A 12,735-nucleotide genomic window follows, 5' to 3' on the forward strand; every position below is an offset into this window, starting at 1 on the left:
ATTAGAGAAATCAATCACTCCAAGAGCATGTAAAGGATTAGCTTTAGCCATGTGCTTATATCCATCTGGGCTAACTGATTTGGAAAAAGCTCTTACTCACCTCAAATACAAGATACTAAATGGCAACCTTGCTTGGGAGACACTGAGGTAGCCCCCTTATAAAGTCTCTCTTGACATGTAGTGCAAGTGAAAGTACATTTATGCAGTGAATTATTCCTTCCTGACGGCTTAAAAAGGTCATGTTGCACAGTGATGATTGTTATACAGGTAAGTGTGTTAATGCCCTGAATTAATTGGAATAAGCTTCTGGTGGCCATTGTGACTCAAAGGTAAGCAGTGTATAGTGGTGTAGATGGTCAGGTCATCACCCCACGGAGTTAAGCACTGGCACTTTTTGGAGCTGCCAAAAAGGGACGGCTGATCTTCACAGACTGCTACACTGTTGCACCTGTTCCATTCTATGTATTTCCTCTGACTGGCTCGGATTCGCACCAGTTCATGAGCCCGGGACGGCCGGAATTAGGCCCTCAGGGTGGCACTTGCCGTCTGATATCCCGGATAGTTTTGTTTAATGTGTGTTTTTTTCCAGAGAGGGAGCAGGAGAAAGGAGAGGTTGAAGATATTCAGATGGAGAGCCAGACAGGTAGCGCTGTTCTCATTTTGGATTCAGAAAAATTTCTCATCTCCATGAGACATTTGTTTTTCATGTTATCCTGGAAGGAGGGTAATTTTCCATGATCTGAAAAAAGATTGTGTCCCTTACTGTCTTTGTAGTTTAAAAGCAAAATGTTCGTATCATGATTATAAAATAGCATCTCCTTATCCTGTGTATGAGCCCTATACAGAAACATTGTTATATTTTTGACAAAAAGCTGCCTGTACCATAACATCTGTATTATTTTATATGTTGTATGTGTATTGGATAAGCAGACGAATGTATAATGATGGATGTGTATAATTGCAGATAGTTTCCTGAAATATTGAAACTGCTTTATGTTTATTGTGCATTGAGATGTCTTATGAAAATGTGATATTTCCTTCTGCACCATGTTGTTTTCTTGCTCAAAGAATGCGCTGACAGCACCTTTGATGGGGACGTAGAGATGTCGAGTCAGGCTTACGGTATGATTCAGGGCACGTCCCTCTCCTTTGTGTCACGGCGCACGCTGGCAGTAAAGAGGCACAATGAACTTTTCACATCCGTGGTGCGAGTCGTAGTCTGTCATATTAACAATATAGGAAAACATCTCGTTAAAAAGCTCCACAGCATGGCAAATGAAACTAAAAAATCCTCTGTCAAATCAGCCAGCCGGTCTGTCCAAAACAGTTCTGGAAGTCTCTAGCCTTATGTTTGGCTAAAGCGTGGCAACATGGCCCCTGGTGATGAGGAAACACAAACAGCCATGCAGGCATGTCAACGATGTCTGCTGTCTGCCTGCACACAGAAAGCCCCCGATCCCATAATGACACAGTCTCTGTCCTTTGACCTCTGCAAATACAACCTATTGATGTGGCATGTCAAGGACACGCTGGTAGCCAAAGGCAGACAGAAAGGGTGAAGAGCTGGCAGGTCGGCGTGTTAAGTGATTCTCCCTGGGAACGCGAAAGCAATTAGGGAGCATACATGCTCATTTACATATGCTTACTACCAAGCTCATTCACCCACTTTGAAATGCTTCTCAGTTGTTCTCAATGTTTTTTTTTTTTAAACTCCGCCCCTCCCCCACTGACTGATTTTAATATGTAGAAAGAGCCCAAAATGTTACAAGCTGGCCTTCTGTGCATCGCAATGTATGTTTTCTAAAACAAACATTTCATCAGCGTCGACTCTCTTAAGTCACACACAAACAACCATATGCAGACGCTCCTCTACTTACGAGTGGGTTACGTCCCTTGAAATGTCCATAAGTCGTTATTCAGCATAATTTTAAGGGTATACGCAAGTACCAAGAACTAGGATGCTGGGAGTACGCACGCTACGCTGCTGCGCGGCGGGAGTAGCGGCCAGAAGTCGTACTACCTGGAATTGGCGCTCAGGGGAAAAAAAATAAATCCTCCTGAGACCCGAGGAAAAAGTGTCCTTCAATTTTAGGTTATTTGTCTTTGGAGGAAATAAGACATCATACAATTTAGATTTTTTCAAATTTATTTTTATTTTTAATTTCACAGCATGTCCTCTTTAGTGTACAACATGAATAAATACGTTTCCTTACATGAGTGAAAAGATGCAAAAACAAAATGTCCACTACAATGGACATAAATGAATGGGTGGGGTCTCAGGAGGATATACTGTATATATGTTGCGGACAGGAAACGGGAGCCTAAGAAATAACATTTGGACTTGCAGTCCTCTTCGTTCACATGTCTGAAACTTCGTAAGTTGAAAGTTTGTAAGTAGAGGAGCGTCTGTACATTTTTTTTGTTAAATAAGCGGTACCAGTTTAATAGCTAGGCATAACAGTATATCGTGCCAATCAACATCTAAAGGACTATAATAATGTCTAGTGACAGACATTATATCCTGTTGTCATTTTTCCTTCAGATGAACAAGAGAAGAGTCCAGAGTATAGCATGGATAATAAGGATGTGAAAGACAAAGACATGACCTCAGGTAACTGTTTCTCCCTGCACTGAGTCAGGTTTACGATGGTATTAACTACAGCTTGCATTATGTATAGTTTCTTGACATCTGCTACATGTTGTTGTGCACCATATTTCTGCTTTATGATTCCTGAAGGCTACCCAAGCCTCAATCCACTCTCCCTCCCTCTCGCTGCACCCCAATCAGTGAATAACCAATGCCACTAATTTAATGATTGATCCTGACAAGTATGATGGATGTGAGGGAGTCAGTCCTGCATTTTATCAGCACCTTTTGTCACAAAATCAATAGTTTACATCCGACTTTGGCATTGATTTTGATATAGGATGTGTCCATGTCAAATGGAGCTGATCACAGAACTACTGTGGATGTGGATTCAGGTCCAACCCGCCACACAGTTTGCCCACAAACACAGAAAGATTAAAGCTTGATGTGATTTTCTCTACATTCCCAAGTTCAGCTGTGGAGCAAAGCCTTGCCAGATTTAAGTTACAAGAGTATTGGCAAATATCTTTCTTTATGAATGTTTTCTCTACTTATTACTCTAGTTGCCCACATTTCTCCTGGCTTCAAAATGAAGGTGTTTTATGTTGAAAGAACCTTTGATCCCAAAAAGACCCGAGAGCAGGTAAAGAAACCTGCAGCCATGAGAAGCCTGCAATGGTGCTGCCAGGTTTCCTTGTAGTCTGATTATGTCGTGCTGAATGGGGTTTTGCAGGAAGACTGTACATTTCCAAGAGCCTCCCTGAACAATGATAAACCACTCAAAAGAATGCTGTGATCTCATAAAATGGGAGAATGTGAAATGAGATTGCATAGCGTAGGGTTGCAGGCTAGCAGAGTGCCCAGTGGCATGACAGCAAGACGTGTCCCTCCAGTTTACCAAAGCAATCCATCCCACAGTGAAAGGCCTAATCCTTAGCACATACTGATATGGTCTCTGTACCCAGAATACCCTGCTTTGGCAGGAGACTGGGTAACGATGGCCAGGAACTGGGAGTTTTTAGCTTACAGCTGCCTGGTTTTTCCTGATTCCAAGCATATTTGACTGGAAGCCATGGTCTTTGAGGTCTGTTTTTTTGTACTAATGAAAATGGAATTAAAAGCTAAAAAGCTCCCTTTGAAGTTATGAATGCAAATAAAAACAGCTTGTATAATAAGCATTTAGACCAACCCTGGAAACAATTTTGCATGGACACCTGTCCATATATGTACCTTGGTATGCATCTGAAGGTTTGGACAGGCTCAGATAAACTGCCTGCGGACCCATTGTGTTTCATTAGAAAGACATCAGCATAATCTCGCTGTACTGTAATATCCACTCGTTTCACTTCAGAACAATCGGTGCACATGTTCTCTCTACCTCCAGGCAAGTCGGAGGAGAAGTACCCAATGGGGGGGCAACTCAAAGAGGAGGGTATGGACTGTGCTGCAGATACTGCAGGTAAACCCACTTAGCAAACGCTACTTCCACTCACTGAAAGGCTTCTGGGTTGGACAGCCCCGTTGGCATGGTCCTCTGTTTACAGCAGTCATTGCCCCCCAGCTGGGCTCAGACTCACCAACCATGCCCTTAATGAGGAATAATCCCCCTGGGGTATTGTCAGGCTGTACTAAACTCACCCCCTGGCCTAAAAAAATGCAGCTTTAATTAAATGGGCCATTAGAAGAATTGGAACCGCAAGACTTCATATGTTTATATGTCCAATTGCCTGAATAGCATTTAATTACATTTCAGCTCAATTACAACCATAGGTTTCTCCTGAACCTTCCAGGTCCCTTTTACAATGGAAAGGTCATACAAGTATAGCTTTATCCCCACAAATGGTGTGTTTCCCTTTAAAAATAAAGAAGGGCAAGGAATGACACGAGTGTACCAAGGCAGAGGAAGAAAAGATAACGAACTCCCCCCTTTTTTCCTGTTATCAGTAATTGGCAGTGTGACACCAAAGTGAATGGATTTGCAGAACGCATGGCACTAAACAAAGACTGCAGCATATGTTGGCAGAGTCAGGGTGTTAGAGCTGAGAACAGAGACTCAGCTGGTGTAACTCCAAGACAGATTACACCGTCTGCAGACGGAGCTCTCTGCTGCATGGTGAGAAAAAAAAGAAGGCAAGAAAGGTCTTAAAGCTTCCATTTATAAAGGTAATACTTGGAAGTTAGACTTGCTAGTTCTCACCCCACTAAAAGAAATGGAAGAAAGTGTAACAAAAAGCAAGAGGCCACGAAAGGGATTAATAATGAATAAAATGGTTTGTTACATGAAATGGTCTATTGATACGTGTCTGTTTATTTATTTAAATCATTATTTATTTATCTGTGCTTTTAGTCCAAGCCGCCATGACAACAGAGAGCCAAAGCAGCCCAAGCGCAGATGGGTCTAAATGCCCATCAGCAGAAATGGCCGCAGCACAGGTGGTGAGGAGTCTGGACACAGATACAGGTATGAGGGATACAGGTCATTCTGCTAGGGCCTGGAGGGCCTTTAATAAACACACACACACACACACACACACACACACACAAAGATGGGAGGATCCCTGGCCACATGCACATCTATAGACACTTCTCCTAACAATGCATGTTATAGTGCAGAAACACCGGCCAGTAGGAGGCAGCATTGAACCCTGCCCTAATTATGCACGTTAGCATTTGGATATAAAAATGAATGAATCATTGGATATAAAAATGAATGAATTAACAGAAATAGAGATGCTGTTGATGAAGTATGAGCGTCTATGGACACACCATGCTCAGTTTCCATTAACAAACCATTAAACACGTTCTCCCTCTTCCAAAAAGGTGTTCTGCTGCTCAATTTCTCTGTCATGACTGCACCGTGACCTTTATTTTATCGACATGGACCTGACACTTTTCACCAATCGGGTCAATATCCTTGTGAGCCCTTAATAAATTACAGCAAAGTCTCGCCTTAAGCAACACATAAATAAATCCAGGTTTGCAAATGGAAATTGTTTTTCCCCTTCATTCTATGAGAATTCTTCTTGCATGAAATCGATATTGAATTTCCTCTGCAGGTAAAAAAAAAAAAAAAAAGCCCCAAACTGAATTAATGAAGACTGGCTTCTTTATTTCACAGAACTGAAGTCCAGAACATGATAAAGAAATCTGCTTCATGTGAAACATTACTTTAATAAACATTATCCTTACATTTAGTGAGTAATCTTAAAAGTATTTCGCAACTATTGATGTCTTTTAGTATGTTAAATAATTGATTTGAATATGAGCCAAAATATGACATTACAATGCACTATTATTCCATTGGAACAAAGGCCAAACTGCAGTTCCATATAATGCAATTATTCTGTGAAACTTTAAACCGTTTATAAAGGTTCCTCAGAGCAGTAACTGTGCAATATTCCATATTTATTGAAGACAGCAAAGCAGAAATAGAAATGCCTTTAACTTAATTGTAGTACATACATGATTAACCATGACAATGAAATATGAAATATTGCAGATCTAAAATTCATCACTAATTTACTGAACATTGTATATTTAAAGAATTTGGAAAGGGTTTCTGCCTGTCAGCCTGCAGTCCAACATCCTAGGTCTGTGGAGAGGGGCCCGGTCTATGGGAAGAGCCACAGGCAAGAGTGCACTGAGAACAGCATGTGATCAGATCTTTAGTCATTCACAAAGAGAGACAGTAACAGACGTACAATATGGAGTCCTTTGTATTCTGTGCTTTCATCTCTCAGTCTTTGCTCAGACTGAGTTTCTGGGTGTGCTTTATTTATACATCACAAGCAGAAGAACAAATAGTAACTGTGTTAACCTGTCACACAGTTGGTTAATAGAACATTTGTCTTTGAAAGAGGCCGCTGCATCCCATAGTTAGCCAAGGAGATTTTAACACCGAGATTCTATATGTAACATGTTCCCCCTCAGGGAGCAACTTCCATAAAGTCCTACTGCTCTTTTGAAGGTTGTTGATACTGCAACGGATTAGCATAGCAGAACTTGGATATATGACAAATCTTGCTAAATGAATGAGACTGGCATACCACTTTTGGGAATTTAATTTCATCATTAATCATGGCTTTTGTGCTGTGAAGTTCTGCTTGGAGTATATTGCAAATTTGACTTCACTTTAAAATTAATTCCATAAATGGCTATGCATGAGAACAGTCATTTCTATAGTGGTTATAATGTGTATGCTACTCAACAAAAGCCATTTCACTGTAATATTATTTGTTTGAGCAGAGGGAAAAAAATAAAATAGCCAGTTTGATGTGATCTGGCCTGGGGGGGCACAGCACCCTGTGGACTCACTTCGCAGATGCTTAACTTCACTTGAACTTTTAGAATGGCAAACCATGTTTTCATTTCATCGGCAAACCATGTTTTCATTTCATTTCACAGCTTCTTCATTTACTTACTTGCTTACTTGTCTGTATTGAGCTCACGGGGGGGTGGGTCTGTCTGTCAACTATTTATGGTCAGAATTGCAAAATTGTTACACTCCTCCTCTGCTTACAGGACCCATCAGTGGGTAAACACCTTCTCCCCCGCACTGCCTTTTACATTTGGTTCAGTAGCTGGATAGAAGTGTTGGAGGTATAAAGGAATAGATTGATTGTAGGAAAGTTCTGGACTCTCTCATTTCAAGCCCTGTCCTAGTATTTGTCATTTGTGTTGATGCCACCCCACCCCATTAGCCAGAGACTTGCCCGTTCCCTGTGACTGACATGGGGCTGCTGGACGTCGCTAATTGACTATTTTGTGCTACATTCAGCATGTCTGTTGTGCACAATGGGACACCTCTGATGTGAAGGTAATTTCTTAGAACTCTGCAGAAATGGCCTGTGGTTTAGTGCCGCCTGAACACAATTAACCAGTTGCCCTGGGTTTGGCGCATCTGCCAGTCCTTGATGCACTTTGTGCCCAGTGCATTGAGCTGTTTTTTATTCTGTTTTAGGTCCCAGTAGAAGTAAAACTGTGTGGCTATCAGTAGGCTGGATTCACACAACCATAAAAACACTTGTGGTTTTGGGTCTTTGACGTGTGTGGAGTAAGTGGTTTTTACCTGGATGAAAACTGAACATTCAATAATCGTATCCATATAGTCAGTCAAAAACTGGACGGCACCTGGACGGCAGTTCTACACCACTGCAGGAACCAAAAGGCTTGCTTTCAGTTATTGGGTCATGCTTTGCCCGGCATTTTCTGGCATCAAAGGGAAATTTTGCGGACGGGCCTGCAGCAAGCCGGAAGGGATACTTTCAACATGGCTTTGAAGGTTCTCTTTTGATCAGCATCTTTGTGCCTTTTGCTCCTTTTACATTGTGTGATGGCTTCAAGACGGCAGCATAGCAGAAGATAAGAGGTGACCAGTCAGCAGTGACAGGGCACACCTTTATTGTAGAGGGGGGGTCTTTGTCTTAAAGGGTTGTTCTTCCATGGGGAAGGCAGAAAGACATGCTCCTTTGGTTTGCTGAAGAAATACTGAAGTGCTTCTCACCAGTTATTTGGCATGGGACAGACCTGCCAAGGTGTACAGCCAAGAATGTGCTCATCTTCATTATGCATTGTAGCACCAGCCCAACCAATGAGAATGTGTGATGGTGGCTACATATGCTTACATGTCTATAGTATAAAATGTAACATTTTGTCCCCTACCTTACTGCAGAAGGAGAGAGCAGTGGTGACTCCCAAAAGCCTGTCAGCGACAGTGACGGTAAGTACCTAATCAAAAACTCCAGTCCTCTCATTTGACCAGGGGCAGAAATAAATTAGTCAGCATCAGTACTATCATGCTGATTTGAAATTAATTCATTCAAAAATTCATTAATTAAAGATAAAGTACTACTACGGTTAGAGGTATCTGGAAGAAAGTTTGTATAACCTTGTCGTATCACTACCACTTATACCGCACTTTTTATTAAAGGTAATACAGAAAGGTAGCATGGAATGGCTTGGTTTAATTGGCCGGGGTTAGCCGATGTTAACCAGTTAGCTTGGGTTTTAGCTTATCCGCTGAATTCAATTCTTCCCATTGTAAGCAAGCATTGCCTGCAAGTGTTGTTACTGTATAGAAACAGACCACTAAAATATTTCACTTTGTATTTATAGGACAAAACACATACAATACTATTCAAATTTACAACACAGAGCGCAGGGTTATATGAAGGGCTGATATGGTAACTGCCACCCGACAATGTGACGTCTTGTTTTAGAAGTATAATCAAGTCACCTGTCCTAGTTTCCCCAGATTGTGCTCCCATTTTTTCCTCCGATGGTGGGTGTTTACTGATACTGTCACCTGAATGCTGGCTGTAACCCAGGACTAAACAGTGCTGCAGATTTGATGCATGCGTTAGCCAAAATGTACTGCAAATTATTAGATGTTTTTTCTTGCAAAAGAAGCTGAGAATTCTGCAGAGTATTTCAGCAAGTGAAGGGAAGAGACTGGGTTTCCACTGACAAGTGGGTTCGGAAGGTATTTAGGTCAAGTTAGCTGGTGTCTCCTTTCTGAGTTTCTGCTCACCGCTTCATATGGTATCGTACTTATTTAGTTGATCAGCTTGGGTCTTTGCGGCCTTTCATCTGTACAATTTCCTGTGTGTCTAGTTGTCTTCTGGGTTTTTTAATGCAAACCCAACCTCTTCATATGTGACACTGAGGCATGAGAGCGGGTCTGCCAGATCTCCTCTTTAAGGAAATTTAGTGGATTTTGTGATTTTTTTTCTCCTCAAGGCTTGTAACATTTTCAAGGCCAACCTTAATTGAGAATTCGTTAGTGAATTTTAATAGTTCTGCCTTTTTTAAGCAAGGAGGTTCCATACGGTTTTAACAGGTTCCTGTTTAACACGTCAAGAACATCACATCATAGGTGAGAGGTCTCTGTGGCTTTAGCATAAATCAAGTTTTAAGGAAAGTTCACAACAAAAGGCAAGGCATGTAAAATCGGGTGTGAATAGTCGGCAAGATGAAAACCAGGTGTTCAGGGAAGTGTCTGGCAAGGCTTGTATGCGCTGAAATGAAAACACTTTCAGAGGCCGTTTTGCGAATGGGTCACAATCTGCTATTCAGGTGCAGCTGTTTGGCAGTGGGGGGCGACGTTCCTGCTCTGCCCTCCACATGTGGATGGCTCTCTTTGACCAGCCAATTAAATGCATTCTGTACCTTTGTCTGGCTCCCCCCACTCCCACCAAAGCCTGTCTGCCTCATTGTGCCTTTACTAAGCCCACCATTACCAGATGGTTTGAGTTTCTCTTTTCACCCCTTCAAAGAGTCCACTGTTTTTCCCATCGCATCAAGCATATCTCCCACCCCCCCGTTTAATTACCTCAAGCCCATTCAGACAAGGCTGGGGATCACTACAGAAGCCTGAGCCATTTCAATGTACGATTTGTAAAGCGAGGCTTGTAAGGTTAGGCAAATCAATGGCGTGGTACAATACCACTTAGTCTCTAGGACCCCCTCCATCTTCCAAGGGCAGAATATTTATGAGAACTTCTGCCTTTCATTTCAAGTGCATGTTGGCACTGGTTGGGGTGGACCCAAACCGGCACTCCTTTATGCTGAAGAGGTCACAGTTCGGTATGTTTTAATTGGTTTAGGTCACAAGACACCACATTATCTCGCTGCAATAAAAACTCCATTCACAATCGAGTGTTTTGCACTGAGGCCCACTAAGGCACAGCTTCTTGCTCTCCAGAGCTACAAACTTTGGAGCATTTACATATGAAAATGGTTTGCTTTCCAAATTTAACACGTCATTAGTCTTTTCGGTCAGGCCCGGTCCCGTCCCATTTACACATGAAAGGGGAGGGCTCTTCTATTGTCCAGGTTTTAAAAGAAACAATTTTTAAACCGTGTTTCTGTTGAGCAGACAGACATCTCTCAAAGCTGATGTCTTTCTTTACTGAAAGTGACAGCCAGGGACTGTTTGCAGTCAGCCAACAGGAATTCTGAGCGCTAGAAAACTACTTATCCCTCGCATCTGTTAGGTTGATGATTGGGTACAGAGTTAGAGGTTCTCCGCTTTCCTCCATATTCACCTGCACTGTGGAAATGTGATGCCCAATGAAGGCTGGATCTCTGATGACAGTGGGATGGGATGAGTCTGTGTGGTTGAATTTAGTTTATTTACACTTTAAAAAGGAAGGAGGAAATTCATTGGTCATTTTGAAACTGAGGGGAGAGTAAACTGGGTCACATTTTAAAAAGGTTCCAGAAACAGGTTCCGGCTGTCAGCTGAACTGTAGAACAGCTGTTGCTGTGTTTTAATGGGCCAAATGATCCTGTCAACCGTTTGGCTAAGAAATAGTGTGTGCAGTTAGTCAAATTAGCTAATGGTATTTTAACAGCATAATTTATATTTTATTTCAAATCTATTTATTTAAAGCATCAGGTGTTTTGTTTACATAACATGAAGGAGATTTTGTATGTTAGGGAACTGCCATGTGGGTAATTAATATTGCATCACGTCAGTAGGGGCAGCACAGAGTTCCTAAATGAGGCATAATGGTCTCGGAGACGGATCCCACCCGGCTGTATCTCTTCACAGTTCCCATACCTCTTGTTTTGAGACCTGCCATGCTTGAAATATACACTGCCGTGTCAGGCCAATATGTAAGCTAACCACCATCATAGCCTCCAGAAAAACAGGTTTTTATGTGAAGAGTCAGTGTTGTTATGCTTTTATGCTAATATGATTGATAATATGCTATCTTACCAAATCAATACACCCTGCCACGTGCCAGTTACCTTTCTTAACCTTCCTGCCCCTTAATACCCTTCTTCAAGCCTGCAAGGGGTACGCCAGACTATTACATTTCTATTAAGATGCCACAGATATTTGTAGTGCTTTATCACGGACTGCAATGTAAATGAAAAATTGTCACTGAGCAGACAGACAATAGCAGGATAACAGTCATCATCTCAGTAGGGACATGTTTTAATGAGGTGTGAGACTGAAGACATGTGACACAGACTGCTTTAGATGCCAGCCTTATTACCTGGCAGGCATTTAACCCCATATTCATTATCGTAAATACAATGCTAAAGGGAGGGAGTAAAATAGAAGAAACTGGAAAGTAAAGTAATCCATATCCAAAAAGAACTTCTTTAATGGTTATAGCAGTAATTCAGTAACACAGTCCAAGGCATTACTGATGAAATAAATATGTACAAATGAATCACAAGGCTTCAGGAAGGGTCCGTCTCTGTTCCGTTGATTTGCAACCAGCTGTGGTTTTAATATCTCTGAAATTGACTGTGCACTTGCTAAGTTAGATTGGTTCACGTGTGTGTTGTATGCAATCCAAATCCGATTACTGTGTCAATCAGCAGTCACATCCTGTCTTTCCCATTTGTATGAATTTTCTTTTCTCCTTTGTGGAAAGATACTTCCTTCAAACCATAATCATCATCATATTCGCTGACAGTATATTTGCTATTATTACAGATTACAGAAAAATGGGAATCCAAAATGAGTTTGTGGTTGATACATCCTTCTACTAGTGAGGCTTGTAAAAGGGCAACCATGCACTGCAGAAAGCAGGCAAACACCTTTTGTTTGAGGGAGTGTAGATGTAGACAGGTGGGAAAGTATGAGTGGACTGTGACATCGCTACTCTCCATATGACCAGCTTGTCCGGCTGTCTGTGGCACTAATGTGTGGCGAGTCTGCTTTCCGGGGGGGGGGGGGGGACACAGACAAAAACACGTATATGAAAACTATGTGGGAAGGCTGGGGTACCACATTGTAAAACTATAAAAGCACCGTGGTAAGAAGTGATAATGTAGACTTGAAATAGAGTAAAAATAGAAAATGTAATGTTCTAGAAATAATTTAACAAATCCCACACTTAACCAGCTCCGTAGTGCAAGCCAATCCATGCTGGTAGCTCACTCTCACAATGTTCTCCATACGCAGACATCTTCCACTCTGATTCCCATTTCCCTCTTCCTCCCACCATTGTTAGGCAGATGAAGCTTCTGTCCAGTATTATGCATCTCCAATGCGTTTTTTGTTGTCTGGTAAATGTACATAAGTATCTCCTGGCACGTGTGAGGAGGGTCAGGTTGGTGGGGGTGTGTAATTCTCTGCCTGTCTGAATATAAACAAACCCTGTGCTGGCTGCGCTTCCCTGCTGGCA

At 41.9% G+C, this 12,735-nt stretch overlaps 1 protein-coding gene across 2 annotated transcripts in view; it reads left to right on the plus strand.

Moving 5' to 3' along the window:
- Nucleotides 1–12,735, plus strand: part of macrod2 (mono-ADP ribosylhydrolase 2) — a 429,071-nt gene that overhangs the window by 409,727 nt on the left and 6,609 nt on the right. For both annotated transcript variants that reach the window (XM_072709500.1, XM_072709501.1), the window contains exons 12-17: nucleotides 590–643; nucleotides 1,069–1,122; nucleotides 2,543–2,611; nucleotides 3,972–4,046; nucleotides 4,935–5,048; nucleotides 8,259–8,306. In XM_072709500.1, coding sequence (XP_072565601.1) covers nucleotides 590–643; nucleotides 1,069–1,122; nucleotides 2,543–2,611; nucleotides 3,972–4,046; nucleotides 4,935–5,048; nucleotides 8,259–8,306 — 414 coding nt within the window. The remainder of the gene's footprint in view (nucleotides 1–589; nucleotides 644–1,068; nucleotides 1,123–2,542; nucleotides 2,612–3,971; nucleotides 4,047–4,934; nucleotides 5,049–8,258; nucleotides 8,307–12,735) is intronic.

This window comes from Paramormyrops kingsleyae, chromosome 3, assembly GCF_048594095.1.
Source record: "Paramormyrops kingsleyae isolate MSU_618 chromosome 3, PKINGS_0.4, whole genome shotgun sequence".
NCBI lineage: Eukaryota > Metazoa > Chordata > Actinopteri > Osteoglossiformes > Mormyridae > Paramormyrops > Paramormyrops kingsleyae.